We start from the raw sequence: 16,739 nt of genomic DNA on the forward strand, positions 1-16,739 counted from the left end.
ATAAAAAATGCATACATTTTCTTCCTATTTTCTGTAGTAAGTGAAGTGTGTTCCTCTAATAACAACCACACCATAAACTATTGCTTAGTTATCTGCCTTCTTGCTAATTGCTGGAGACCTTTAGTAGTACATGAGGTGAGGTAAATAAAATGACGGTCAAAATATGCATGAAATAGTGGATCAAAGATGGACATATAAACAAATAAAACATGCTTGTAGCAAGCATAGAAGTGGAAACTAAAGCACAAGAGTAGCAGAGAAACATTCATGGGTATAACCTGAAATCATTGAAAATGGTATCTGAATTGCACAGCTTAGAGTGTTTCCAGCAAAACTATTTGATTAACAGGCTTTGTATCAACATTTTGTTATGGCTAGTGTCCTCTTGTCAAAATGAGCTGTAGAATAATCATTCAAAGAAAATGTATGTAAGATCTTTCAATTCCAGGGAAAAAAATGCATTATTTGAATAAGAAAACAATCCGCTACTGCAGTTACTCTTAAGACTATATACCTTTAATGTTAATTCACTTTCTTTTCACCTAATGAAAATCAGCTGTTTGATATGCCTTATTAATCTGTTAACCCCCCAAAGCTATAAAGTAAGGAAACAAATGAAAAATGTTATTGTGGTTTGTGGGGAGGGAGAAGACTTCAGTAGTGGTTTTTGGCGTGCAGGGATAACATTTTTTGTGTGGTTGTATAATTTTATTGGTAATTGAATTTTGGTCTTAATTAACTATTAAGAAAGCTACTTTGAAAATACTGTAGTATAATGTTAGATGTTTACTGAAAGACAGTAACTCCCTTTTCCTAAAACATTTTTAATATTTGTTTTACTTGGGGCACTTATTATAGCAAGGGGGTGGTCACTGCTGCAGCTTACAAACTGGTAGCTCTGCCTGTGCTTGTGAGCTTTAAGGATCTGTATGCTCATTTTGTGTGGTGTATGCCAGTGGGATATTATAACTTTTTAGGATGATGTTTTGTCATGTTTTATTCTATTATCTGAGACCTAAAATGTTAGAATGTGTGCTGTACTTCTATATACTAAAGTCCAGATGGTATCTTACTTTGTAAAACTAGAGTGCACATATAAAATATATGTAATCTGTGTGAATGTTCTGCAGGTGCAGTTACTGGAAAATACTTAAACTGTTTGCATGGGCTAATCTTTGGCTGATGCCACTGGGAGGGGGAGATGGTTGTCAGCAGAAAATGAGACTTGTTTTTGTTTCCCTTTATCTTAAGGTGGGCCCTGTAATTTAATAATGAAAGAAGAAATTGCTGCCACAGTCTTTTTTATTACAAAAATTGTGAAAAAACATGACAAGCTGAAGAAGGAAACAATAGAAAAATGTGCACTTCATCTGACTTCCATTCTCTTTGAGCATTACAAAGGTCACTGGTACCCTGCGACTCCTGTTAAAGGGCAGGCTTACAGGTAATGGTAGATATGTGCACTTCTTTTGGGAATGTTCCCTAACAACATTGCAACCCCCCCCCCCCCCATGCTCTAATTCCATACTACCAGAGATTTCACTAGTTGTAGCCTGAATGGCTTGTGCAGATTGATCCACATAGTAACTGTTCATTTTGGGGAGGGGATGGGATGGGGGGGGGGGGGTCAAGTTAGCTTTAATCCTACAGTTGTGTTTAAATGTGCTGACCCATGAATATCTTGCTTGATGACTAAAATTATGAAGCTTGTAAACTATGGAGTTTAGTCCTTTAGCGAAACTGAAATAGCATAGCTCTGACTACTAACTTTGTTGATTTAGGTTATGTAAACTCTAGTATAAAAGTCTGCTGATGTTTGAAACTTGGTAGTTCTGGAGTGTGAATTCTCCCAACTGTTTACTTAGTGTTTTGTTCCAGAAGTATTCCAGCCTTTTTACGTAGAAACTTTAGTTGCTTTTTTGAATATACTAGAATGTACATATTTTCTACTTCTTGCTGAGTAGAACAGTCTGTTGGCAAATGCTGAGTAGAACAGTCTGGCAAACCCACTGACCAAATCTTTGTGGAAAGCTGTCTAATAAACCTTATTTTGAATTGCTTGCTTGTGGGTGTAGTTGAAATTGTATGTGTACCCACAAATTTCTCTTGCCCATGTGCATTTACTCTTTTATCCCTGCTTCTGTTTTGCTCTTTCCTTTTGCTCGTTCCTTAAAATCTTGAATCAAACCAGTACCTGGCAGCTATGCAGGTACTAAAAGGTTTTTCAAAGTCTAAAGTGCCAAACTATATAGCAATTTTGTTTGGTACCTGATTTGTATATCTTAAATGTGCTCTCATATCACACATTAAGCATCTTGTTGCATGTTTCATTGTGTTCTTCAAATGGTCCACTCTGCTTTCCTACACCAAATGATATACCCTAGCTTGATGCTTTTTTGATAGCTGCATACAGTATCTCTAAAGTCATAGTCCTGAGGAAGGGGAGCTATAGAAACTAATTTCTTTGCATGGTACAGATTACATTCATATGAAATAAATACTTGGATGTTTGTGTATCCCTTAATGTCATTTGGGAGTGACAATAACCTAAGCTACTAGATATATATTTTGACAGCTTTGTATGACCTGCAGCATCTTGTCAAACACAACACTAATGTGCTCCTGATGTTTGAATGTGTAGTCTAGTTGTGTTAGCAGTAAGCCCAGGAGCTGTTTCTGCACTGTTAACTGTAGAGAATTTTCCCAAGGCTTAAAACCTTTGCATCAGAATAACTTGTCTATTGAATTGTATATAAGGGGTGCAGCACCCCTATTGTAGGTATTTGTGGGCTCCTTAACAATCCAGTGCTACAAAAGCTGTCAGTGTGCTGCTTTACTTTAGATACGCAGGTATGAATGGAAATGTTCCAGATGAGGGCTGGATTGCCTCCTCACTCTAAACTGTATATAAAAGTCCTCTAGTTGTATGGATACTGGATGTTGTACCTTTCTCATCCCTTGTACCCAGAAAAGTGTTCTAGTAGTCCCATAAATGACCTTCTCCAGTGGCATGAAAGTGCTGTATGCAGTTTTCTGTAGCATGAGCTTGCTGTGTTTGCTACTATTTTAATGGCATTTACTTCTATTTCAGAATATTGGCTTGATGACTGGGGTGTCATTCCTTTGTTCTGCCTTATTTGTGAATACATTGAGGTTGTGTTGTACTGCTGCTACCAACATCAGGGTTCTGCAGAATTTTCCTCCAGTTATGTTTAGATGTTGCTCTCTTTGCTTCTCTGCTAATGGTGAACAGGCTTCTGCTTATGAACAAAGAAATTATTCAGTTACCATTTATGGCAGTTGATGTGCCAGTGTACAGAATTTTCTGAATTGTATTCCTTTAGCTGGTACTAATACTGTGGTAGGGAATATTGTGATATGTAAGGAGTGCAGTTTTATGTTTAAAAAAAAAAAAAAAAAAAAACTGCTGTGCTATTGTATTTTTTCAATAGGTGCATAAGGGTGAACAAATTTCATAATGTGGACCCACTGCTCGAAAGAACCTGTAAGGAGTGCAATGTGGATTATGAAGACCTTGGATTACCAAAAGAACTTACTATTTGGGTAGATCCCTTTGAAGTAGCTTGCAGGTAACCTGAATTTTGTCAAATTCTGCTTTTGCAAAGAGGAAGTGAAAGTAACTTTTGACTTGGTTCTAATTTACATTTTTATGTGGTTGTGATGGTAAATGAGGACTTAAACTCCTGAATTTCAGTACACAGGAGTGCGAATATCTTGCATGGGTAGGGGAAGATGCATGTATTCATATCTACCTCATGTGATGTGTGGTTTAGACTAAGGGTTTCTAGATCCCATGGGAAGGCTTGAGGGTTCATCAGACTGCTTGCTGCATAACCTCTACACCCAAGTAAATAGTAGATTGAAAAGTCCATATATGGGGTTCCTTGGCTTGTAACAGACTTGGGCAATATCTCAATTCCTTGTATGCATGATGCTGTGACACTCTGCATTGGTGTGACAGCAGTTGACTGCTTTTACTCAACCTGTTTTTTAATCACCCACACCTGTGTCCATCACCCTTCAGTACCAGTAGTCTAACCCCCTGCAACATTAGTCTCACTATGGCTGCATTTAGGGAGGTGAATGCATGCTTCATGCAAGTACAAACTCCTAACCAAATGACCGCTGACCTTATTCTGCTCTTAATGCTGTCATGGCAGTGAGTCGGGCTGCCTCACCATTCTTAAGACTGGTGAGCTGGTGACTGTTCACTCCATATTCCAGTGCCCCAGCATGGGTTGGGTGTATGAAGGGCTTTTAGCCCTCTGCAACTGGTGCTATTTTAGGAAACTTGTAGCTTGGAATATAATCTGACTTTGTCCATAGATTAAAACTGCATCCCAAGTGGAAACATGTTGGCCCACAGTATCTCTACTAATCTCTCATTCCAAGGTCCTAAGCATTTCCAAGCTTAGGAAATGCACACTCCCAGTTTTAATTTCAGTCTTCATCCTGTCTCTATACCCTGACAGGAATAGTGTTCCTATATCAAGGCATTGGTTTAAAGTTCATTTAAACTTTCTTTGTTAACCAAAAGTACTCTTTGCAGTCAAGTGTGCTCAGAATAGACCCCTTCTGTAATTCATATGGTGGTTACTTGCATCGGTAGCATATCCAAATGTCACTAAATTCTTAAACCCCCATTACTCTTACTATTGGAACTATCTGGGTATCCTTCCTTATTACTCCTGGTGCAAATCCTGGGTATCCTTCCTTACTCTGGTGCAAATCCTGGTATTGTCTCTGTATGCAAGACATCAATCACTGGGTGTAGCAATTGCAATGATGACTACGCTTTTAATTTTTTTTTTTTCCGGACTATTGCTTCTTGCATCTATTTTAACTGGTAATGGGTGATACCATGTTGATAGGAGCTGCATTTTCTATAAAACCATATGTTTCACTTCACCATCTCCAGCAAAAACTAGCTTTTGAGCACACCAGTCAACCACAACAAAGTACAGGCTGTGTTCCAGCAGAGTGGAGAATTGCCATTGTCATCCCCTTGCACAAAGGTGATGCCACTAGTGACCCCTGGATACTCACCCCCATTAGTTTGACAAGTCTGATCTGTAAAGCCATGGGCATATTATGGATCTGGATCTCAAACAAGGATGGCAAATCTCCAAGCACTTGACCCCACCCAGTTTGGATTTAAGAGCATAAATTGCCTGCTGAACCTGAGACTACTCTGAAACCCTCACCAAGGCCCTGGATAAGGGGAAGTCCATCTCTACTTGGCCAAGACCTTTGACACAATCCCCCACTTGGGCATCATTGAAAAGCTAACACAACTTGGTGTAAATACCTTTCACATTAGGTGGGTGGCCAACTGGCTCACTGGGGCCCACAAAGTCAAAGTAGGTGCCTCTGCCTCCAACAGACCTGTCAGTAGTGGTATTCCCCAGGATCTGTCCTGGAGTCCCTACTGTTGCCAATCGCATTCTACCATCATGCAGCAGTGGTCAGAAAAGTCTTTCTTGGTTATCTCAAATCCAAGGGACTGCATCTAGAAAAAAGGTTCTCTGTACTAAGAGGGTAAAACACCTTCTGCACCAAATAGAAAGGCCACAAGAATCGGTGGCCTCAAAACACCTGTTCTATATGGACAGTGATCAAATTGCTTATCACTATGTAATGCATATTGCTCATCTGTGCCTCAACTGCAAGGCAATATTGGACCCTGCCCTACTAGATGTGCTCCATATTGGTAAGCTTAACTTCTTGGGCATTACCCAATTGAAAGGCTTAAATCTAATAGTGACATCAACAAAACCTGCTGGAGACAGGTCTGTCTCCAAAGGCTGCCCTGTCTCTGGAGTAGACTTCCTATACATGTAAAGTACCCCACAAAGTGCAACTTTGAGTGGATGGGACCCCACAAATTTGTCCTAGGGTTTTCACCTGTGATCCCTGATTAACAGCTGAGTTGTAACTCTTGGCTAGGCTTGTAAGGGCCCCAGAGTTATTGGTCTAGTAACTTCCTATGATCGCCACTATTTCTTTTGACACATTTCTTTCCTTATCTGATCCTTGTATTTTTGGCATATTCAGTTGCTGGCTGATGGGTCTATTTTCTAAAGCAAGGAAAAACCAGCATGGAAGTCTTGGGAGTACTTTAGTGTTTTAAAAACTTTAAATACGTTTGGATTTGGTGGGGAGGACAGTCCAACTGCAGTTCTATACATCTAATCTAGAAGGGCCATACCTCCTACAGAATGAGGAATGGATACTTGTCACTTGATAAGCATGAAGCATCTTTCTTTTCCTGTCCAACTGATCCCAATACCTTTTTGGTTAAGTTGATCACCCCAAAGCTCAATTGGAACAAATTTAAAATTTATTTCCTTTATGCCAATGTTAATCTTCTAAATTGTTTTCTTTTTTGCATTTTGTTCATGTTTTATTGCAGAGTCTTCACCAGATAGTTTACACTCCTGATCAAATTAATTTGTCGCTCATTTCACATTTCCTGTCCTAAATTGATATTTAGTGCTACAGGTTAAGTTTTCCTGCTTTGTCTTGCAGATGATACAAGTGTCTTTTAGTCTTTATCAAAAATTGCAAGCATTTTAACCACTTGCAATCGCATTTAAACTCCTGAATGAAACAAGTTTGTCGTCCAAAAGTAGACTAATCTAAACAGCTTAATGGGTTAAGGACAAGGTAAATGCATTCATTTATCCATGAATGTGGGATGCTGTTGAATGCTTTTGTAATATATCCATGTCACACTGAGATCCTTCACTTAAACTGATCCTATTCTGTTGCCATAGTGTTTTTTCTGCATTTCCAGTATACAGTTTGTATGCCCATACAAATTTAACTTTTTTGCTTTGCTTCCAAATTTCAGGTAATCAATGAATTGCTTATATTGCTTATTTTGTATGTTTCCTTTACATTCTTTTGTACTTTCTACATTACATTTATCTGCATATCTTCTATGCCTCTGATGGCACTGTGCATTGCTTTTACCTGGTGTAAGTGTGAGATGACTGTCTGAACTGAGTGTCTAGCCAGTGGTTAGGTGAACTTTTATCCCCTTTGGCAGATGGACATTAGCATATTTAGGTGCTAACTTCAATGTAAGGGGGGGGTACATGAGGCATTAATAGTACCCACTTGTGTGTAAAGGGAAGCAATTTCATTTGCAACATGCACTGTCATCCATCTTTCATGCAAAATGACCTTGTTCACCAAAAATAATTGGTACTGCTAGAAGAACTAGCTGGCTTACAGCATCCTGGGTTTTTGAAAAATCCTGGGTATTTCAAGGTATAAAACGCAGTCATTCTGACTGCATGAAACTGAAGATTCTTCTCGTACCAGATAGGCATGAGATGACAGACTTCTGAAAGCTCCAAATCCTGCCAAATGAGGAATCTCTCAGTTTCTACACCTAGTTATAAATCAAAACTAGGTTATGTTCACACTGCAGAATTCATAATTATCTACACAATTCAAGAGTGCCTAAGTACACCAATAAAAATGTGTTAAGGTCCCCAGACTTAACACTAGCATTAGAAGAACCCCACCTCTGGTCCTTAACTATTGATTTACAAGGGTGGTGAGGGACTGGTGTCCCTCCCCACTCAAGCTCTGTGGGTAAGAGCTGCCCAGAAGGTAGTCATAAAAGCAGATTACTCCTGTCCTTTTTCCAAACTAAAAGGCTGGTAATGCCCTGGTCACAATGCACCAAAGTACTACCCTCCTTGAATCACAATTACCCATGGCCTCCCGCCCCTTTCCATTGAGATTATTTGGGAGAATTTCATCCACCCCCTCAATACTGTCCCAAACACCCACTGGGAGAACTGCTATCTATGCATCCCTGTGCTTCACTATTCAGTGAAGGCTGCTATTGCCAGCTTGGTGCTGTATCAAGCACATGCCAGGTGTTGCATGTGATCAAAACTGCATCTCCCCTAAGAGTATGAGCCATCAGCCACTCCTTCCCATCCCTGTAACCTGCTCACCTAGTGCTTGAGCATTTCTGCAGCTTGTCTTGGTCACAGCCTTTAACCCTTGTATGCCCAAATGTGGGTATTTGTCATAGCCATACCATGGCCAGAGCTTGTTGGTTTGGCACTTCTGCAATGTGTGATTTCAAATCCCACTTATCTGCCTGCATGTCCTCTGGCTGTACAATGTTCTTGTATACTGAAAGCGGCCTCCTGCAATCTTAGCTTTATGCAGAGAATTTGATTTGGGGGATGGTAAATGACCTAAAGCAGGAATCTGTTTGCCAAACAACTTTAATACAAAAGCATGGGCTACTGGGAGAGTATTTTACCTTTGTAAAGGAGAGGGCAGAATTAATAGAGCAGTATCTGCACTTAACTAAAAGGACACAAATTGTTTAAGGAAAGCCAAGGGTTCAGTTCTGCAGGGGGGAGGAAGTGCCTGCAATTTATGTACAAGGCAAGATGGCAAAGTAATTGCAAGACTGGATGCCTGTGGCAGAAATGTTGTACTGCAGTAATGGGTCTCTGCCTCCACAAAACTCTGAACAGATCTACTTTTATTTTCTATCCCAATTGTATTTGGTAATCAGGATATTTGATGTAATTCCTTTTATTACTAGGTATGGTGAGAAGAACCAACCTTTTACTATTGCTAGATTTGAAGGAAGTGGTGATGACCGTGAAACATCTAGAATGATCAACAATGCTGTAGAAAAGGTGACTTCTGATTATCAGTCTGGAACATCATCTGATGAAGAGAGCTGCAGTAAAGAACCTAAAAGTATTCCTACTGTCAGCAACCCAAACAGTGTTTATCAGGTAAGGGAAATGCTGGTCAGAGCCTTGGTACTGTTTCTTGCAATCCCGATGAAGCTGTTCTAGGAAGTATGGCATTGCATGTGCATTCAAACCAATGCTACACTGGTGCATTCTATTTCAGTGACCAAGAAAAATAGGCTGTATTCTTGGTCCTAATTTGATAGCATTGTGAAATACCATGCTATCACTTTCACACTTGCTCCTCTCTGCAGGGTATGCACTGCTCAACTTTTCTAAGTGAAAGACTGGGGGGTAACAATGTTGACAGGCTGTTTTCAACACCACTCTTGCCCATTTAATTTTGGAAAGCTTGTAGCCTTTCACAGCAGAGCAAGTAACTTAAATTTCACACCTGATACCATCTGCAGGTAATGGGATTTGAGAAGTGTAGCTATAAGCAGAAGCCATAAAGCCACAAAGGCATTCTGGGATTTAATAAAATGGTTCTATTAACTATTTCAGTGCTCTACAAATTTCTTCTGAAATGCCAACATTAGAATGCATGGACTGGACAAAGCCCTGGGTGGAAGGAACTATATGCAGCACACATTAATCCAGTAGGTAGAGGAACTGGCAAGCAGGTAAGCGAAATAGTCCTGCAAGCAATTGAGCTGCTTGCACATTACCAGCCATACAAAAAGGAGCAGACTTTGATTTCTGTAGGCTTTATATCGGATTGCTCAATGTTTCATCTTGTGTATTGTCAGACTTAGAAATGCTTACTTCACTTATCTTTAGTTTACAGAGTTCTTCTACCAGCCTGTTCCTGTATGGTCCCAGTATCCTCGGAGGAAGAACTTTACAAATGACTACAATCAGCAAGCCAATGTCTGTCCACCATACAAGATGGTAAGAACCTACAGGCCTTCTGCTGCTTTTGCGGGTCCTCGTGTAGATCGGTACCACTGGGTCAATGCCAAGCGTTAAAAACTGGACAAATTTTTAAGCACTTCTGAATTTTTAGACTCTAATTTTTAATGTTATTTGACAGAAGCCAAAAGCAGCACTTATTTGACTTGGCTGTAATACCTTTCCCACTTACCAGAGAATAAGTTCTTAAAATTTTATTGCACAAGTTTATATAATGCTTAATATGTAGTATAGCTGAAGAGATCTTTTTTAAAATATTGTAATTTTAAAACAGTTTCTTAAAATAAATCTTATTTTAAGTGTAGTGTTTGATAATAACTAAATATCTGGGTGAATCTGACTTTATGGGCATATTGTCTGTTAATATGAATTGTGTTGCTTGTAATGCAGTGTAAAATCTTGTCAAGGCATTGTAAATGCTAATTAGCTTGGAAATCTGAAATAAAACACTATTCTTTATGATCTGTCCTTATTTTTGCACAGAAGTGAAAAGTGTAGTACTGAAAAAAAATTCACTCTTTACAGATTTCAGAAAGTAATTCATCAGAAGGTAACATTCAGGAAACACTTTTATAATCTGGGCTCCTGTTGCCCACATATTGCTAATCCAATATCAGTATTGAAGGTCTAAAGAGAAGATATTCCAGGCTCTGAACTAGTGAGCATTGTAAATTGTGTGGATGTTGTATGTTTACCTTGTATCTCTGCTTTGCATATATACAATACTTGGGTCAAGATGGGAAAATACCATTAGACCATACCTCAACCTCTTGAAGCAAGAAATCTGCACAAAGCTCTAAGTGGGACAAGGACCCAAAATAGGGGCAATTTAAATATTGCTCAAACTTTGTAACAGAATTTGGATTGCGTTCGTGAAGTGTGTGAATCCTGAAACTTACCATCTCTAATTTGCCAGAATCATTTTTGGTCCACTTTTCATATCAGGCAAACATCTGTACAGTTGGAAGTATGCATTAGACTGGTCTGTCTTGACTCCATAGACAATTTGGCCACTGAAATGGCTAATGTATGGAGATGTGCAACATACCATGACATTAAATTCCCAAAAGTGTGAATACATGGACATTCAGCATCCTGAGCATGCATGTGAATTTGGGTTGCATAGTAGCTCTTGTGGTAGAGGACACAAAGTGGCCTTTACATAGCTGTTAAAAGCAGCTGCAGTCTAAAAGCTTCGCTTTTGTACACTAAGATTAATTGAGCATAAGTGTGCAAGGAAGTGGCATCCCATGAGATTAACATCATCTCAGTGCACCTAATGGCAAAAATCGCAAGTGGATTTTAAATGCAAATTTCATTTTTCAGAAATTCACACTTCATGGCTTGCAAATTTTAAACTTTCCTTCCTTGCGGTGAATGGAATGAGATGTCTGAACAACTATAGAAACTAAAATGGCATGAATTTCTAAACCTTACACTGATTCTGCTTTTCATATGTCCCTTGAAGATGCAGCTGAGGTGCATAGGCTTGAGACAGGTTAACTAGGCAGCAATCTGGGATGCTTGTGTCACTTTCAAATCTCCCTTGGGTAGACTAGGTGGAAATTTGAAAGAATGTCCCTTTGTAGAGGGTTACTGTGGTAGGCAGTGATGCTTGGTTGGCTTTCTAACAAGCTTGTACCTCTAATGGTAAATTGTAAATTCTCTTCATAAACAGTTATCACTGCATTGCATTTGCTAAACTGCAGCATAGAAATATTACAGCAAGAGCTGGCTTAAGAGTTAAATGTGATCAGAAGCAGAAAGTGACATCTGATCATGGCTTTCCTTGGGAGTAACAGTGCCTTTTTGATGCTTCTAATTACAAAAGTTAACATTCCATTCACCATGAAGCCAACTCTAATATTAGTCATAGTGACGCTTGGCTTTTCCTGCCCAGTACTTGTTTGGACCCCATAGAACTTGGCCTGACTTGCAGTAGTTAAACTATTCGAACTGCATCCAAGTATTGCTTGGTGGCAAATATTGATTCTCTGCACACATGTCATGAACTAGATGCTGCTAGTAATTGCTGACAAGGACTTTCTTTTTTTGGGAAGCCTTCCGCATGGCCAGTGTAGACACGGCCATATGGGCATTTCAAGGACTGAAGGAATTCAGGACCTTGGTACTTATTGGCAATCTTGTCCATTGAAATGGTCCTTTACACTAAGGAGAATGGGTAGATGGCTTTTCAGCCTCTATGGAGGGGATGGGAGTGTAAATTTAAAGGTACTGATCTTGTGCCAACTGGAAAATGGATGATGTGGTTTGCTTTATGAAGGTGCAAGACTACTCATTGTATGATCTGAGCCAGTTTGCTAATTTGCCTCGCTAGAAGGAACCTTATCACACTTTGCATTAGGACCCCCTCCTGTAAGTTGAGGGGCGGGGATAAAAGCTGGGAGAATTGGTCTGTTCTGGTCATGTTTACTTTCTGTTTTATACAGGCTAAAGATGTGACTTTGCTGCAACTGACTAGTGGTAGGTGTGCTGGAGGGAGTGGCTGGAGTAGATTGGAGAGTGGCACACTCACTTGGCCATCCTGGGGCAGTTGCTTTTGCCTACTGTATTGGTGACTTCTGCAGGAGTGAAGGTCTATTGTAAGTGGTCAGAGCCCGATTGCTACTTGGTTTGGAAGCTGAATGTACATCCCCCCACCTGGGGGTAACAAATTTGAATAGGGGGAATCTGCAGACTGGGCCCATTCAACACTCATTCTCCCTTCCACTGGGAAGGGGCCAAGAGTTTCTCTCCTTAGTGCAGGAATGAATGGGGCAGTTTGCAGTATGGAGCATCCATTGGGCTAGACTATAAAATCTAGACCTATCCATGGAACTTTGACCATCTCAACTTCATCCTGTTAAGTTGATCATTTCCTGCTGACCTTTTGAATAATAGAATGGAAAGCATAGGAAATTTGGCAAACGACAAACTAGTGCTGTCTCAAAATCATAAGAACCAATGAGCCTGCAGTTCTCAACAATCCAGGAAGGCCAGCACAGCAAACTCTCTACTCCAGTTACAATTCCACCCTGTCAAGATCATAAATGAACATGTCATGACTGCTGTAAAACCAAAACTACTACTTTGGTGCCAGAATTTGCCATGGAATCCCTCCTTAACCCAATTTTGGTCCTGAAGTATGCAGAACTGTAGTGGTCAGGTGCCCTGACCAACACCCTGAAAAATGACCTATTGGCTTTACTAGTCTAACTTAATGCATCCTATGTGATTTTTAACTGAAATATCAAACCATCAAAGTAGAACCCCCCCCCCCCCACAGCAGTTATGTAAAGACCCTGATCCTAAACATGTCCTATGCTCTTTCAAAAGAGATTTGTCTTGCATTCTGACCAGAACTAAGGCTTAATTAGTACAAAAAACCCTGTGAAGGGACAAATTACCCAATGCCTGTTGCTGCTTTAACTGTTTTAAGTAGTATGTTGGGGACACATCACAAAGTTATCTGCACTAAACAATTTACTCAAACATTAGGATTTTAGGGGTGTGTTAACACTCCAAATGCATTAACACAAATGTAAACAGGATAATGTTGGTGTAGTTAATTTACCTTGATAATGTGGTTTCTGCTGAAATCCTAGGTGTATACTAGATTTGACAGGGCCTAGCTGTGCAACTGAAATGTAATTTGATTTTTTTATATAGGTGGTTTACTGACTGCCTTTCAGAGATATAGACCAGGGTGAATTTCTGATTATCTGTCCATTGATCCAAGTTGTGCCTAAAAAGGGATAGGGAGGAATTCTATTAACATTGGAGAGCCTGTTCTGATTTAGGTCTTACAAAATGCAGGTCTACTAAATCTAATAGTTCTGATTTTTTTGTGGAGATTCAAAAGCTTCAGCAAAACAGATGCCCTGTAGGCTGGGCAAGGATCACTTCTCAGAAGTCTGTGATGTGAAAGAGACTGGGCTTTGACTATATCGGCAGTGCAGTTGCTGCACCTGTCTGGTCAGGTGCATAGTGAAGGAGGTATAACTTGCCTTTACATACAGTGGCATGAAGACTTCCTGGATGCAGATGCCATTCCCTTACTTCTAAATTAAGCAACATAGAAGGATTTTATTACCTTGGGCACATGCTGGTCTACTGTCTTGAGGTCTTGGATTCCATGACGGTGGAATGTTTTATTGATGTTACTGAGGGGTAGACTTACCAAAAGGTGGTATTTAATTTTAAGCTATGGCACAACATCTGTATTGGACTATCCTGAACAACATCTGTATTGGACTATCCTAAAGGAGGTTATCTTGGGGATTCAATAACTGCTCAGTTTGCAATAATCTGTGAACTTGGTGACTGGCATCTACTTGGATGTCAAAGCCAAGGAGGAGTGGGCACAGCACAGAGCCCTGGGGCTGCAACTGGTTACTATCCTTTTTGTGAAGGTGGCCTCTGATTCTAACCTAGTGTCCTACCAGTGAGCTTCTAGCTATCCAGCATGTAAAAGGGGTTTATACCTTGTTTATAAGTTTGACTTAAGTAGGGTATTGTATCAATTGCTTTAGCTAGATCTAGGTACACAGTATGCACCTATTCATCTATTGCATTGGTTACACTTTAACAGTGGCTGGTCCATTTTTTTAATGGTGCTGCAAAATAAGATTAGATTAGTGGGCCTATAGTTCCAGGGACTGTTGAAGGTTCCCCTATGAAGGGGGGGATGGCTGTTGTAGTCCTCCCCTGAAATGGTAAAAAGCCTGTTTTGACTGGGAGGTGGTTCTGATATCTTAGGAGGTATCTGGGGATGTCATTGGAGCTATATTTGTGGTGCTGTTGAGTGCACCATTCCCCCCTCTACTAATAGCTGGAGGGATGTTTTAAAGGTATTTGAGGGATGGTTGGAAGTGGGGGGAGTTGTAGCTGACTTTGTCCAAGTTTGCTACATCACTAGCCTCTGAATGCACTATTAACCACCAGTTCGGCACATTGCTGTATGCTGCTCTTGAGATTTCCAATATCCTCCCAGGTGAGTTAACACTACTTCTATAGTTATATTAACCTCAGAGCTGGCTTTGTGACCTTAGGTCCCCCTTAGTTGCCTATTGAATTTTGAGAGTTTCTATTTTTAATGCTATCTGAACTATTGATATGAATTGACTACAATTCAGCACTAGTTTTCATAAGGCAGTCTGCAAATAGGTGAGACTGCAAACTTTGCTTTTATTGAATGGGGGTCATCTTGGCTGTAGTAGCTCCTTTTCAGTGGAGGACTGGGGAGAGAAGCTGCAGTAATTCTAGTGTAGCTGCCCTTTGTTCCCTAGCTAAGCAGAACTTGCCCATATTGACCCAAATGGGAATTAACAATAGAGTAACACTAAATCAGTATGTTAGACTTGGTATGGGAAAAGATGGCTAATGCAACCACAAACTACACAGTAAAAGCATTTTGCAAAGAGAATTGACTGCACAACAGTAGCATTTATCTTCCTTGTCTAGAAGGAAAAGGTTATTTTATATAAAACTCTGCAAATCCTGGAGAATACTATCCTTTTAGTATAGTTATCCAAGGCAGCCAAAATCATTAAGGTTTCTCTCTAAATTGGTATTGTACAGATAATTTCTTCAAATGCACACAGGCAACCTGCAAGGTCCTGCTGGATAATATTTTGCATGCAAATGGAAAAATGTCACCAAAATGTAGTACTGGTTTTTGGTACCAGTGGCCCCTGTGGTCTCTGGGGCCCTCAACCATGGCAAGTTCTTTTTGATGTAATGTTAAGCTAGCAAAAGGTAGTACAGCAGTCATGTACTTGTAATAACCCTTATCTACTTGTAATTCAGTGATTACAGTAGCTTGAGTTTTGCCAGTATTTGTTTTACCTCTGGCATAGAGTGAAAGTATTAATGCAAACTATTGTAACTGTGGCTTTAGTCACCTGCAATACTTGTGGCGGCAGGGGGCCCCTTTAACAATCACTGTTGTGTTGCTGGTTTGGAAAAAGAGGTGAAAAAATGTTCTGGTTAAGTTTACTGGCTTTATCCTAACAGGATCCTAGCATAACCCTGTTTTAGATAATCTGAACATGAAGGGTCAACACTAGGTGGCCAATCTCTGTGCTTACCTTTGTTACTTTTCTTTGTTCAAGAATTCTGGATAAAGCCAAAAATAGCAAAATAAAGGCTTAAAATATGGAAGATTTTTAAATTACTCAAATTTACTTTAAAAGTTAATAGAATGACATTTTGCATCAGCTTTCACTTTTTATGAAAAACTCGATGAGTGACTTTCTGTAATGCCAAATGATTTTACCAGAAAGGCAAACTTTCCAAGGAACAGAGAAACTGAGGGAAAATCAGGGCTGTTCTGTGAAATCCAGGCCAGTGACAGGTTTATTGAACCCACTAAGGAGTAGTTTATAAGTGATTTTACTCTTTGGCAACCCTCTAAATAGCAGTCACTGATCTGGTATGGCAGTACCAGGGTTGCATAATGAATCAGTAAAAAATGTCTATTTTGTTTGTGTGCAGGGTAAGAGTAACAAGCTGGCTATAATTTATTTTACTTTCTAGCACAAGCACTGTCAGCATAACCATTGTTTTTTTTTTTTTTTGGGGGGGGGGGGGCTTTGATTACAGTATATTTAAGAGTAGCATGCTGACCATGTTTTATTTGACTTGGTCACAAATGCAGACCTTTCACATGATGGGTTGCTATCTTTTGTGGCCGCCTAGGAAGGCGATTGTGTGTACAAGCACCTATTCATTGGCACTGAGTAGCACTGCCATTTCACAGTGATTTATTCAGTTTGAGTTCTTGGCTATGTGATGTGTCTATGCTTTTTGGCTGAGTGCATCTATCGATATACTCTAGTCAACTCCAGCACCTCAAAAACAAGCAGCAGGTAAACAAATTCCTCCAGTTTCTATGAAAGTAAATGTGGTGTGTAAATTGTGTATCTGATTTTTATCTGTGCACATACACACAGTAATGCTGGGTACACTTAACTGCATTTTTACTGCTATCCAGAAGAGTTAAGTAATTACATTTCAAAAGTAAGGCACAAAATACATCGTGGAGCATTCAGCCATTTCAAGCTT

At 39.8% G+C, this 16,739-nt stretch overlaps 1 protein-coding gene across 1 annotated transcript; it reads left to right on the forward strand.

Annotated features, from left to right (window-relative positions):
• Positions 1–605: 605 nt before the first annotated feature.
• Positions 606–10,133, forward strand: BTG4 (BTG anti-proliferation factor 4). Its single transcript, XM_044079070.1, has 5 exons — positions 606–714; positions 1,252–1,444; positions 3,453–3,590; positions 8,606–8,804; positions 9,543–10,133. Exons 1-5 carry the CDS (start codon positions 615–617, stop codon positions 9,729–9,731), a joined length of 819 nt encoding a protein of 272 aa, XP_043935005.1. The 5' UTR covers positions 606–614; the 3' UTR covers positions 9,732–10,133.
• The last annotated feature ends 6,606 nt before the right edge of the window (positions 10,134–16,739 follow it).

This window comes from Protopterus annectens, chromosome 8.part0 (assembly GCF_019279795.1).
Source record: "Protopterus annectens isolate FY-2018-M chromosome 8.part0, PAN1.0, whole genome shotgun sequence".
NCBI lineage: Eukaryota > Metazoa > Chordata > Ceratodontiformes > Protopteridae > Protopterus > Protopterus annectens.

Excerpts from the sequence above, each read along its gene's own strand:
- BTG4 (XM_044079070.1), top strand. The coding sequence starts at position 615 with ATGAAAAATGTTATTGTGGTTTGTGGGGAGGGAGAAGACTTCAGTAGT. Across the intron at positions 3,591-8,605 it reads CCCTTTGAAGTAGCTTGCAG|GTATGGTGAGAAGAACCAAC; the intron begins GTAACCTGAATT and ends TTTTATTACTAG. Across the intron at positions 8,805-9,542 it reads ACCCAAACAGTGTTTATCAG|TTTACAGAGTTCTTCTACCA; the intron begins GTAAGGGAAATG and ends ACTTATCTTTAG.